We start from the raw sequence: 13,706 nt of genomic DNA, 5'->3' as shown, positions 1-13,706 counted from the left end.
TGATAATTATTCCATTTCACTGTCCAGAGCCTGTGACATTATAATTAAACCAAGCAGAAATGCAACCAGTATTTGGGTGAGTCTGAATATATTTAGCAGATGTTTGGGATTATAAGTAAATTATTACTTATCAGCAGCACAGACATACACTAGAATACTTTGACCACTTTCAACCTATTTATTTATTTCAACCTAGCATCTCTATGTTGGGGAAGTCGTCACACACACACACACACACACACACACACACAGCAGCGGTGGCCGAACGGATAGCGGCGCGGTCTAGATACCGGAAGGTTCCCAGTTCGAATCAGCCGTCCGACACGTTAAAATTACCACCGCTGAAATGCCCTTGAACAAGGCATCAACCACTACGATGAAATGTGTTCTATGAGCAGGGCCTAGCTGGAAACAAGTTCTTGAGCTTAGCCCAGATACCCTGGGTAAATATAGATTTCATTTCATTTAATTTCACACACACACACACAAAAGAACAAAAAAAGTACAAAACAGCTGATCGACAAGGCATCACACAGCATGTGAGGCATGATTAGTCTTTATGTTTTTAAGTATAACATTGTAATAAGTGCTCTCTTTTTCTGTTTAAAACATGTTTTAACGTTTGTTTTTCATATTTACTTTTATTCTTTCCAGTTTGAAACTGAACTTGATCCTTCACCACACCCCCAGAACGACAATGATTATATAATATAATTACCTTGTTAATGATTATCTTTGAATTTATTATATTATAATAAATATAATAACATAATAACATAATAATATAATACAAATTAAATGTACACATAGTACCTGAGATTTTATCTGTAGTATCTATCTATCTATCCATCTATCCATCTATAATCTCAGGTAATATGGGTAAACATTTTGTGGGGGAAAATACTCCTTGGTTGTACTGCTGTACAGCCTGTAAATTAGCAAAGAGAAACAAGCTTTCTACATGATCTGAAACCCTTTACTTGTACTTTTTGTGGTATAGGCGTTCAAACGTTCTTCTTTCCTGCGTTGACCGGCTTATCTTTCCCTCCAGCAGGGGGCGGTGTTTTCTCCTCCTTCACTTGTCTTTACTCTTTATTTTATTCAGGAATCCAGGCGTTGTTGACCCGGAACATGAAGTCGCTCACGTTGTTTTTGTTTTCGTTCGCGCCGCAGAGAAGAAAGCAGTCAGTGGCGAGGAGAAGTGTATTTGTAAAATACAGTTTAGCACAAAGGCAATTAAATTAGCTTTACATTGTAAGACCAGACCAGAGGCAACGCCTCATAAAATCATACATTTGAATTCAGCCAGAGAGAATTTAACAAATAGTAAAAATGTCTTGTGAGATCTGGCTTCATGTGGATGTGGATGTGAGGAAGAGGATGCAGCGTGCCGCTCGAGATGTTGACGTCGTGGTGAAGAAGAACAGAGGAAGAGGAGAAAGAGTGGATCGTGTGGTGATGAAGGTTCTGATGGAAGCGGCTGAAGACGTCCTGGAACTGTTCCATCTCACCGTGCACGACTTGGAAGATACTCTGGACCGCCAGAGGGCGCTATTGGACAGACTGCTGAACCCATACGTCAAACTGAACAGAGATACAGGTAACAGTGATGACTGTGATGTAAATAGGATGTAAATAGGTTTTCAATGTAATGGTTCCCAGCCAGGGATTGTCTTTTAGATGGGTCCCATTTTATGAGTCCTGCTTCAACGACGTTAGAGTACAGTACAGGGCGACTGTGGCTCAAGAGGTAGAGCAGGTCGTCCAATGATCCATGGGTCGGCGGTTCGAATCCCGGCTCCTCCTGGCTACATGTCGAAGTGTCCTTGGGCAAGAAACGGAACCCCAAATTGCTCCCGATGTGCTGGCTGGTACCTTGCATGGCTTCCGCCGCAATCGGTGTATGAATGTAATGCACAATCTATGTAAAGCGCATTGGATAAAGGCGCTATATAAATGCACCATTTACCATTTACAGTATTGCATCCCAGCCAGGACCCCAGGATGGTGACACGATTGCGTCCTTTCTCAATTTAGTGAGTCAGAAAGGATGCAGGATACAGGCTATTTGCATGATTGCATCACTGCCCTGATGTGTTGTTATTTCTGACTGAGAGAACTGTGGTGGAAGTAACTAACTATCTAATCCAGGCCTGTCGAACCCATTTTGGGGTGAGGGCTAGCCTGATTATCAGACTGTAGCTTTCTTGAAGCTTCAGTCTGACATTGTCTCCTGTCTGAGCGATTTCAAGGGGGAGGGGATTAGAATTTCCCTCAACCCTCTGTGTGTTGCGCTGCGTGATGACGCTGAAAACGGGACTCGGCGCTGATTGGTTGTTCGTTAGACCCACCCCCCCACCACCGATTCTCATTGGATAATACATTTTTGTACCGAAGAAATTATAGGTTCACAGCGCAACACCAGACCAAGAGATGCAGTCCACTCAGAGAGTGGGCGGGGTCTTTGGGCTGGATCCAGGCTAGGTGAGGGCCGCATTGGTCAAAAGGTCACTTGATGTGGGCCAGAACCAGTTGCGGACCCGCGCTCACACATATTCACTCATACAGCATTGTTTTTCAGTCTGTTTTCTCATATATATATATATATATATATATATATATATATATATATGGAAGACTACTATTAACAAACAATGCAATAAGGGGCCCCAATAAAACATTTGAAAGAACAATTCAATTTGAAGTGAGGATATTACCTGTCTAGTAACATTATGCAGACCTACATTCAGCAATCAAACTCAGACAATTGAATTAACTCAATTTAGTATTTTTATTGAATTTCACAGAATAATGAAATATTCAGAAAATGTCAATAAAAACACTCAATGCTTCATGCATGCATAATCAATTTAAAAAACGGGGGGAAATAATAACCCAACAGAAAAGGCTCAGCTCAAAACATCACAAAAATACTTTACTTCATTCTGTTTCCAGACACTTGCCATGTGAGAGTTCAATTGTCTGAGAGAAGAAAAAAAACCCAGAGTGCCCACGTTTTACATTCATTTTTTTGACAAAAAAAAATGCCCGCGGATCGCCAGTTTGACACCACTGATAATCCAATGTTGTTCAATGCAAAGAAACTGACATTGTTAATCACAATTATTTGTGTGACAATAATCATCAACTTAAAATTGTAATTGTGTAATTGACAGCCATAGTAACTGTACTAGTTGTCCCCTTTCTGCCCATACATATAGATATCTGTATATGTCTGTCTGACAGACAGTATATGACCATACGCTATATGCATGTCCATGTGGGCGATTAGCCAAATAAAGCTTAGGCTGATTGCCATGGCAATCGATTGGTTCAGAACCTTTTGAATTTGAAGTTGGTCGGCCAATTGGTTTTGTTTTTACTTGCGCAAGCAGAGTGCGCAAGTACTGTAATCGGCTACGTATGTCGGTGGCGGCACTCGGCCAATCAGGGATCAAGTATGTATCTATGTATGTCGGTGGCGTCGCTCGGCCAATCAGGGACCAAGAACAGCGATCAGCTGGGTATGTATGTCGGTACATTCCACCAGCCAATGAGAAACCACTGACCACTACTGTATTTCAAACCTAGACAACCAGCAGAGAGCTTTTCGGACCAGCAGTCGTACCAGCAGTGGTGAGCGCACCTTATGGTAGGCCATACATGGCCTACTTGTTGTGTGCAATGCATCAAGTTGTTTCTATTTTTGGTGGTGGGGCTGTTTTCTACAAGTCCTCCTACTTGTATTAAAAGAAAAATCACACCTGTGTGAAGTGAGGAGTGATTCTTCATTCATTGTCAAGGAGCGCCCCTCAAAAAAGAAAAGAAACAAAAACACATTAAATGGTCATTTTCCTCATTTTGTTTACACATTGAACATTTGAGTAAGAGACAAATGTATTTTATTCAAATTCTCTCTCTCTCTCTAGACTTACAGCCTCATCACAGCCACACACAAACAACCAATGACTTACAGTCTCTTCCGGAACCAACCAATGACTGTCAACCTCATCCAGAACCAACCAATGACTGTCAACCTAATTTACAACCAACCAATGACGGCCAACCTCATTCACAACCAACCAATGACTGCCGACTTCGTCCAGAACCAGCCAATGATAGCCAACCTCAATCACAACCAACCAATGACTGCCAACTTCGTCCAGAACCAGCCAATGTTGGCCAACCTCATCCGGGACCAACCGATGACAGTCAAACGTGTCCAGAACCGACCGATGGCAGCCAACCTTGTCCAGAACCAACCAATGACTGTCAACCTAATTTACAACCAACCAATGACGGCCAACCTCATTCACAACCAACCAATGACTGCCGACTTCGTCCAGAACCAGCCAATGATAGCCAACCTCAATCACAACCAACCAATGACTGCCAACTTCGTCCAGAACCAGCCAATGTTGGCCAACCTCCATCGGAATCAACCAATGACAGCCAACCGTGTCCAGACCCAGCCAGTGATGTGAATGAAGCGCTGTGCCCGTACAGCAGTATGGTTGAGGATGAGGATGATCACGACGACGACGATGATGTTGATGATAAAGATTATGACCCTGGGGTTGAGGATGTTATGAGAGAGAGCGAGGAGGAGAGTTCAACATTAAAGAGTTCAGAATCAGAGAGTTCAATATTAAAGTCAAGTATTCATACAGGTACGCCTACTGTGCGATATTGTATTGATTAGAGCAGGGGTTCTCAACCTTTTTGGCTGGGGACCCCCGGAAATGCTTTGGCCATGTCTCGCTTATTGTAAGGTGCTGGTAACTGGGATCTGAGCTTGCCTAAATGCCTAAATTGTAAATTTTCTATCACACATTTGACGAAATTGCAATTATTTGAGCTAATTGCAATTATGTTGCACAAATATCAGCCTTGTTTTCTGTTGGAAAACGTTGGTTGCAAAGATGCATGGCGTTTTGGTATATTATTTCCTTTGATCATTGGTACCGGTAACTGTCACTAATGTCTTTGTATATATATTTCGGGCATTTGACATATCTTTGTGTTTACAAAGTAAAATGTAAAAAAAGACCACACAATAAAATCATTCGTATGACAATTATCTTAACTAAAATGTCACTATTGCACACAGGAGGGAAACCATTCAGTTGTGAAGTTTGTGGCAGAACATTCAGAATGAAGGCAGGCCTGATGCGCCACACGACAGTTCATCTGGTGAAGAAACCATACCAGTGTAAGGTAGGTTCCATTTAAACCATACAGATCCAATGGACCTGGTCTCAATTATTAATTTTCATAATCAATTTCGGGTCCTATTAACGATAATCGATTAATCGGACCCATCCCTAATTTTTATACACTTAACTGTGCCTTTGTCTCCCTTTTGTTGCAATCCTGAGTCAACTTCACCCCCCAGTCGCACAACCAGTGAACAATTAGCCTCGGTCCCAGGCTCACTTAACTGCGAAAAAGAAGAGCCTGGTCACAACCTAAGGCAGAGAAGCTATCGAAATGCGGGACTTCCGCCGTGTAACCCCCCCCCCCCCCCCCCCCGGAAGTTAACGTTTTTTGACCAATCGCAGCGTTGTGTTCCCGAAAATGTATTCCCGCTGAAATGATCATTGGGTGGGGACTAGTAAACACAGCCGCACCGCGTGACGTAGTTATCTTACACGCAACACTTCCGCCACTTCCGCTGATAGTCTTTTCAGCGTAGGTCTTGCCCAGGGTGGTGAACAATGCATTCTACTATGCTGACACCAAAATAAGGCATGCCCTTCCAACAGTCCTTATACAGTAGATCTTGACTCACCATCCACACATCCGGTACCCTAAAACCACGTCTGACCTCAAATTACAACTGGTCTTAGATTCCTATGCCCCACCAACTTGCTCCAATCCAATCCAATCCACTTTATTTATAAAGCACATTTTACAACTCAGAGTTTACAAAGTGCTGTACAGAAGAATACAAATAAATACACTGGAGCTAAACACAGAGAACAACAGCAAACACACGAAAAATAAACGGAAAACGGATAAACAAAACATGGACCATGGAAACTCAACCGGGGTTAAAAGCCAAGGTGTAGAGGTGGGTCTTTAGGTGGGATTTAAAGGTCTCAATGGAGGGGGCCAGTTTGACATTGGGGGAGGAGCGCATTCCATAATTTGGGGGCTATAATGGAAAAGGCTCTATCCCCTCTGGTCTTTAAACGGGTCTTCTTTTTGACCCTAAGGTTTAGCTGGCCTGAGGACCGCAGTGACCTTGGGGGATTATACACCTCAATAAGATCAGCCAAATATTGAGGTGCCAGACCATTCAATGCTTTAAAGACAAATAATACGATTTTAAAGTCGATTCTGAAACGCACAGGGAGCCAGTGTAGTGACGCCAGAACAGGTGTGATGTGGTCCCGCGGCATTCTGGACTAACTGAAGCCGAGCAATGGATGCTTGGTTTAGGCCAGCATAGAGCGCGTTACAGTAGTCCAGGCACGTGGTGATAAAGGCATGGATAACACGCTCAAAATCACCAAAGGAAAGTACAGCCTTGATTTTAGCTAAAAGCCTCAGATGGTAAAAGCTGGATCTGACCACAGCATTTATCTGTTTGTCAAGTTTGAGCGCATTATCAAATTTGACGCCAAGGTTTGAGACAACCGTTTTCACGCAAGGCTGCAGAGGGCCTAGGTCAGTGGGAACAATCCCAGGGCCACTAGGCCCAAACACTATGACCTCAGTCTTGCTGTCATTAACGCTAAGGAAGTTTAGCGCCATCCATGCCTTAATGTCGCTTAGACAGGTGTCAGGGAGCTGTTGCTGTCCTTTTTAAGGGGCATGTAAATTTGTGAATCGTCAGCATACAGGTGGTAGGAGATGCCATGCTTTTTAAAGATTATGCCAAGGGGGAGGAGATATAGAGAAGAGTATCGGCCCAAGGATCGAGCCCTGGGGGACTCCAGAGGACAGGGGGTGGAGTCAGAGTCTGTAGTCAGAAGCACATAATTAAAAACCCTCAATAATGCTGACTCTGTACTGTGAAATGCTTTAAATCCTGACTGAAAAATATCAAAAATACTGTGTACCTGCAAGAATGACTGCAATTGAGTTTTTTCAAGGATCTTTGAGATGGATGGAAGTTTAGAAATAGGAAGCAGAGGAATCCAGATTTGGTTTTTTAATCAGTGGTGTCACAACTGCTGATTTGAAATATGGAGGTACAACACCTGAAGCAAGACTGCTATTTATGATGTTTTGGACACTGGGCCCAATGGTCTCCCAGACCTCCTTAAAGAAGTGAGTGGGGATAGCAATGGTTTGAAAAAGAACACGGGTTTATCCACATTTTTGGAAATAACATCAGAGAAATGCTTTGTCTTTTCAGCTTTAACAGTCCTCTGATATTCTTTCAAGCAATCTTTAAGAATGTCATGTGACACATGAAGCCTATCTTTCTTCCATCTGCGCTCAGCCTTCCGACACTCTCCTGGCAGTGCGGGTGGTGTCGTTAAGCCAAGGCTCAGACCTAGGTTTGGGACGCATGGCTTTTAATGGCGCAACAGGGTTCAGAATGCCGGCACAGGTGGAAAGAAAGGAAGAAGTGAGTTGCTCAGTGTCTGGGCCCTCAGAGAGGCCATTTACACCCTGAGCTACATTAATAAAAGCAGAGGAGAACAGCGTGTTTCGGTGGCAGGTTTCAATACACGGCACTGACGTGTAATACCGCATGTATTAAAAGTGTCACAGGGCAGTGCAAAATCAAAAGTAACAGGAAAATGATCGGAGCTGACTGGAGCACAAACATGAACATTAGAAATGGGCAAACCATAAGAAATGACAAGGTCAAGCGTATGTCCAAGTTCATGTGTGGGAGCAGTGACGTGTTGAACAAGGTTAAAAGCATCCAGTACATCCGTAAAGTCTTTAGCCAGTGGCTTAGAGATACAACAAACATGCACGTTGGTATCACCGACAATTAGGAGTTTATCGTACTTGATTAGAACGCCAGCCAGAAAATCTGAAAAGTCCTTTATAAAGTCTTTATTGTATCCCGGCGGCCGATAGATAACCGCACAAAGCACCGGGTCGGAGCGACGCATTTCAAATAAACTCAGCTCAAAGGAGGAGAAAGACAGCGGTGCAATGGGTTTACAATAAAGCGTGTTTTTAAAAATATTAGCTATTCCTCCTCCTGCACGACCTGTCATCCTGGGAGAGTTTATAACAGTACAGTCAGGAGGTAACAGTTCTGTGAGAGCAGCAGACTCACCCGGTTGTATCCAGGTTTCCGTCAGAAAGAGGATATCCAATGCGTGGGATGAGAAAAAGTTATTCAGAATTTAAGTCTTATTCCTCACCGATCTGGCGTTTAGCAACGCACAGCTAATCGCTACGGGAGGATCCGCCGCGCGAGCCGCCCGTCTCAGCGGCTTCAGGTTGCCGAGGTTTGCTCCACCAAGCCGCCGCAGGCGAGGCAGGATAGAGCGCAGGCCGTGGAGCTCTGCATACGGATCGACAACAGGTAACAGCCAGGTAGGGACCAGGGCGGGGGCACCCCGAGAGGTGAAGCGGCGAAAGCAGGCTCAATATCCCGGTGGGGCGCTGCGGGAAAACAGGGCCAATTCGGGGGAAAACGCAAGCCAAGCTTTGGCCCGGACTAGCCGGCCAGCTCGTATCCCTCCGGCGCTTGTGACGTTTACGCCTCCGGGGAGGTGAATCCTTAGTGCACAGCAGGTATTCAGGAATGTCCGTTAGCAGCGGGGTAACAAAGTTATTTTGTTCATCCTGGCCAAATTCCACCAAGCAGTCCACAGACGCTCCACTCTTCCCCTAATTCCTCTGTAATTACCGTATTACAGTAGTATTTTTGTTCTACTGGAGCTTTTATCGTATAGAGTCTATACCAAGGGTGCCCACACCCTGATGTCAATCAATCAAGTCACCTTAATTCAAGTGGCAGAAGGGAAAATAGATTTTCTTTTTTATTAATTATATATAATTTAAGGGCGTGTCATGTGGTCTACCTGCAAAGACTTTGGGATCTACTGGTAGATCACGATCTACCTTCTGGGCACCCCTGGCACTCTATACAATCCTCCTGCCTGATGCAGAGCGTGTCTGTACTCAAACTGCTGTGCTGACTCATGCGATTGAGTTCCCCCCCTGGGTTTAATAAAATGTCTCTGTCTGTCTGTCTAAGGTGTGCAAGAAGGCGTACTACCACTGGCACTCTCTGGACAGACACGCCGCCGAACACTACAAGAACCGGCACGTTTGCGCCATCTGCAGGGAAGAGTTCCGCACGAGGCAGGAGCTGGTGCGCCACCGGTGGATCACACACCGCCTCGACAACGAGGAGCAGCCTCGGGGGGTCGGCCGCACCACACCGCTCCCCCCTCACAAGTGCAAAGCCTGCGGAGAAGAGTTCGCCATGCAGAAAGACATTATGAAACACATCTGGAGGACGCATGCGAAGGTATGGCCCTTCATTGCGGTTATCGCAATGCCATTTAAAAAAAAAGAAATAATGGGAGAAATAGCAGATCTACAACCTCAAGTTTGTAGATCTATTTTCTAAGTATGAAATTACTAAATCTCTGCTGTCGGGAGGAAACCTCATATCTCCAAAATTTTGGAGATATGAGATTTTGTTTTGTTTTTTCAGTTAATGAAAAATTCAGGAAATTAAGAAAACCTTATATTTTTAAAACAAAGCAATACAGCCTCATCAAAGTTGGTGTTCTAACTTTATATATTGTCAATTACTTCCAAGAAAGAGAGAGAGGTGGTGGAGTTAGTTTCTTTAGCAGACATTTTGAGGGTTCAATGGAGTTAAGAGGTTTTGTCCAGAGCACTTTTTACTATCCATTGGTTCAATATTTTCTAAACAACACACAGACGTAAAGGGTGTTCAATAGCACTGATTTATGCCAAAAAAAAATCAAAAGTCTCAAAAATGGAGTTATAAGATTTCCTCCCGACAGCATCGAAATATGCCCTATATTGGCCATAGTACATCATTTATGTGTATATGTTGGTAACGACCGTGTTTAGTAATTGCTTTGTATATTTAAGTTATTTAACTTATTTGTAATATCTGCCCTGTGCAATTTTGTTTTACAAAGCCTAAAAGCCAGACATTTATCTCGTATGATCTTGCCAACCCCATAAGAATGTGAACCAAGCTTTGTCACATACACGTAACAGTCATAACTTATAGTGTATTTTGATCAATTAATGAATTTAACTCTTGTGTTTAAATTGTTTAGCTTTTTATGTTATTTTAATTATGCTGTATTTTTATGAGGTATTGCTTTTTATGTTTATTTTACTATGTTGTATTTTACGAGGTATTTATTTTGAATGGAATCACTTTGGGTCAACTACTGTTGTTTTTAACATATCAGAACCAGGGAAGCATCTGTCTGTCATTTTAGATTTTAACCACTTTAACGTTGTGTGTGTGTGTGTGTGTGTGTGTGTGTGTGTGTGTGTGTGTGTGTGTGTGTGTGTGTGTGTGTGTGTGTGTGTGTGTGTGTGTGTGTGTGTGTGTGTGTGTGTGTGTGTGTGTGTGTATATATATATATGTATATGTGTATATATATATAATATATATATATAAGTTACCACTTTGAACTAAAATCTTTGCTTCTGGGTGACTATAGAACAAAATATTTAAGATGGGAGTCTTGACATAACATTATCGTAATTATACGTGTAATCCTATTCCCCCCCCCCCCCCCCCCCATTTTGTGTCAAGGAGTCATCCCCATCATCATCATTGTGTTGTGGTCTGTGCGGCCATCACACCGAGGACACACACAGTCTCTCAGTCCACCTGCGGACCCACAGTCAGGGCCACGTCTGTCACGTGTGTGGGAAGGGCTTCCATGCCGCCAAGCTTCTTGAGGGGCACATGAGGGTCCACACCGGTGAGAAACCTTTCAGCTGCGCCGAGTGCGGCAAGGATTTTAATCAGCAGGGAAATCTGAAGATGCACGAGTTGACGCACACTGGGGAGGAGAAACCCCGCCGCGCGTGCAAGGTCTGCAGGGAAGAGTTCCGCACGACGCGGGATCTGTTGCGCCACCAGAGCACACACCGTCCCGACAAGCCCACTTACAAGTGCAAAACCTGTGGAGACGAGTTCACCTTCAAGAAGGACTTCATGAAACACGTCCGGACGCACGTGAAGGTAAGGCCGACCCGCCGTCACATTTGTTACGTAATCGCCTGTTCACCATTTTTTTTAGGTAATCGCGGTTATCGCAATGTCATTAAAAAAATATGAATAAATCAAAAAATAAAACGTAATGGCAGAAATAGCAGATCTACAAGCTCAAGTTTGTAGATTGGCCATTTCTATGTGTGTAATTTGAGATTTTAACCACTTTGACAAATCTTTGAATATATTTTTAAAGCTATCTGTTAACACAAATCTTTGCATCTGGGGGTAGAGTTCTCAAACGCTGCCTGAACCCGACTAGGCCCGAGACGACATTTTAGGGCCAGGTTGGGCCTACAATCTATGCTAATTAGTCGGGCCGGGCCTCGGCCTGATCATTTAGGGCCCAGTTAGGGCCGGGCCTTAATTTTCATGCCCGTTGAGAACTCTATCTGGGGGTCCCTGGAACATAATATGTTGAGATTGGAGTCCATGGCCAAATAGTAAATACATGTAGTTTTGGGCGTCCTTGACAAGAAAAGAAAAATGAGAACCACTGGTATAGCAACATAAGGTTGACATTCTTTGCATTGGGTCCTCGGGTCTTAACCCAGTTAGACCTGGTGTAACCTATACGTATACGTTGTTTTACCTTTCATGCCGGGAGGTACCTCTGTGTCTCATACACCTCTAGTGGCGCCCCTTCTATGCTTTGAGGTTTTGCAGGTTTGTGTAAACAAACATTGTCCTACTCCTAACACAAACATTGAATGCTATTGACAATGAATGGCCAGTTCTGACTGTTTGTGTAAACACAAACATTGAAGAGAAGCTGAGGATGCAAATTGTGATTGGCCGGAATGAGATGATGTATGATAAGAGCGCCCCTCACTTCACACGGGTGTGATTGTTTTTTAATAACAATTTGAATGTTTTCAGGTTATGAATGGACAGGTTGTGCTATACAAATAAAGGTGACTTGACATAACATACTGGTAGTAGTAATAGGTGTAATGTTATTGTTTTTTCCTCTTTGTGTCAAGGAGTCATCGTCGTCATCATCATCATCATCATCGTTGTGTTGTGGTCTGTGCGGCCATCAAACCGAGGACAAACACAGTCTCTCGGTCCACCTGCGGTCCCACAGAAAGCTGAACTACGTGTGTCACGTGTGTGGGAAGGCCTTCCCTCACGGCAATGCTCTAGACATACACATGGGAGTTCACACGGATGACAAACCTTTCAGCTGCGCCGAGTGCGGCAAGGATTTTAAACTACAGGGAAGTCTGGTGACGCACATGAAGGTCCACACCGGCGAGCGGAAGTTTGCCTGCGACATCTGCGGCAAGGCTTTCCAGCAGAAGATGACCCTGGACACACACCTGAAGTTCCACAACAAAGAGAGGACCTTCATGTGTCGGGTGAGCGGCTGCGGTAAAGGCTTCATGCAGGCCGTGGACCTGAAGAGGCACGGGTTGACACACACCGGGGAGAAACCCTACGTATGCACCGTCTGCGGCAGCCGCTTCCAAGCCAGAAGGTCCCTAAACATTCACATGAACAACACTCACAGCGGCAACGGCACTACGGAGAAGAGGAGGGGAAGGAAACGACAGACTGGAGATCATGCCGTGGAGAACAGTGGAGACGACACTACGGAGAAGACGGTGAAACGAAAAAGAAAGAAAGTATGAACTAATACTGTGTGCACAAGCATAATGAAATGTGATGTGTTTTCTTTTTCCTGAACCAATTATCTGACAATTTGACAAAGCAATCATTAAAAGACGTGTTCATTAAATACTGGTCCACTCAGCTCTCATTGAATACAATGCATTGACCTTCTGGCTCCAGTTTCCTCCCAGTGCGGCTATGGTGTACGTCTGTCCTATTCCTCTTTACATATCGTTGCTGTCAGGCAGAAACCTTGTATCTCCATATGCCAACTTTCTTTTCTTTTTTGTAAATTAATGCCAACACACCATGTGGCGTGTTGTGAGCTTGTAGATCAGCTGTTTTCACAATAATTATTGTAAACAATTTTAGAAAATAATAATTAAAGGAACGGTTTTTGACACAAACAAGGTTTCCACCCGACAGCAGTGATGAGCAGGTAGTTTACTCAGTGGATTCATGATCCAGTATGTTGTGAATGTTGAGTTGTAAGACTTTTAAAGACATTTTAATGTTCTGTGTCTTAAATAAATCACCTGCATAGACTGCTAGATTCTATATCCATTACGAGGGTTAAACATCTTTATTGCTAATATTCCACAGTAGAAAGCAATCATAGAGGCAGAAATTATGATAATTATTCCATTTCACTGTTGCCTGTTGTGACATTATAATTAAACCAAGCAGAAATGCAACCAGTATTTGGGTGAGTCTGAATATATTTAGCAGATGTTTGGGATTATAAGTAAATGATTACTTATTAGCAGCACAGACTTACACTAGAATACTATAACCTATTTATTTATTTCAACCTAGCATCTCTATTTTGGGGAAGTCGTCACACACACACACACAAAGGAACAAAAAACAAAGCATGTGAGGCAAC

General features: G+C 43.5%; 1 protein-coding gene across 4 annotated transcripts; it reads left to right on the top strand.

The window, feature by feature from the left end:
- The first annotated feature begins 1,130 nt into the window (after positions 1 to 1,130).
- Positions 1,131 to 13,425, top strand: LOC306938371 (uncharacterized protein). Of its 4 annotated transcripts, none has more exons than XM_079522514.1 (6): positions 1,131 to 1,600; positions 3,930 to 4,670; positions 5,111 to 5,217; positions 9,182 to 9,457; positions 10,742 to 11,170; positions 12,193 to 13,425. In XM_079522514.1, exons 1-6 carry the CDS (start codon positions 1,333 to 1,335, stop codon positions 12,838 to 12,840), a joined length of 2,469 nt encoding a protein of 822 aa, XP_079378640.1. In that variant the 5' UTR covers positions 1,131 to 1,332; the 3' UTR covers positions 12,841 to 13,425. The 4 variants fall into 4 exon arrangements, with proteins under 4 accessions (XP_079378640.1, XP_079378639.1, XP_079378638.1 ...); XM_079522513.1 differs by having other exon boundaries at positions 12,190 to 13,424; XM_079522512.1 differs by having other exon boundaries at positions 10,742 to 11,176; positions 12,193 to 13,424.
- Positions 13,426 to 13,706: the final 281 nt, after the last annotated feature.

Source organism: Electrona antarctica, assembly GCF_951216825.1.
Source record: "Electrona antarctica genome assembly, chromosome: 15".
In the NCBI taxonomy this organism is placed as follows: domain Eukaryota; kingdom Metazoa; phylum Chordata; class Actinopteri; order Myctophiformes; family Myctophidae; genus Electrona; species Electrona antarctica.
Note: the sequence above shows the minus strand (reverse complement) of the source record. Positions and strands in the feature narration are given on the sequence as shown.

Coding starts and splice junctions, on each gene's coding strand:
- LOC306938371 (XM_079522511.1), top strand. CDS start 1,333: ATGTCTTGTGAGATCTGGCTTCATGTGGATGTGGATGTGAGGAAGAGG. Junction 4,671..5,110: donor AAAGTCAAGTATTCATACAG/GTACGCCTACTG, acceptor TATTGCACACAG/GAGGGAAACCATTCAGTTGT. Junction 11,177..12,189: donor ACGTCCGGACGCACGTGAAG/GTAAGGCCGACC, acceptor CTTTGTGTCAAG/GAGTCATCGTCGTCATCATC.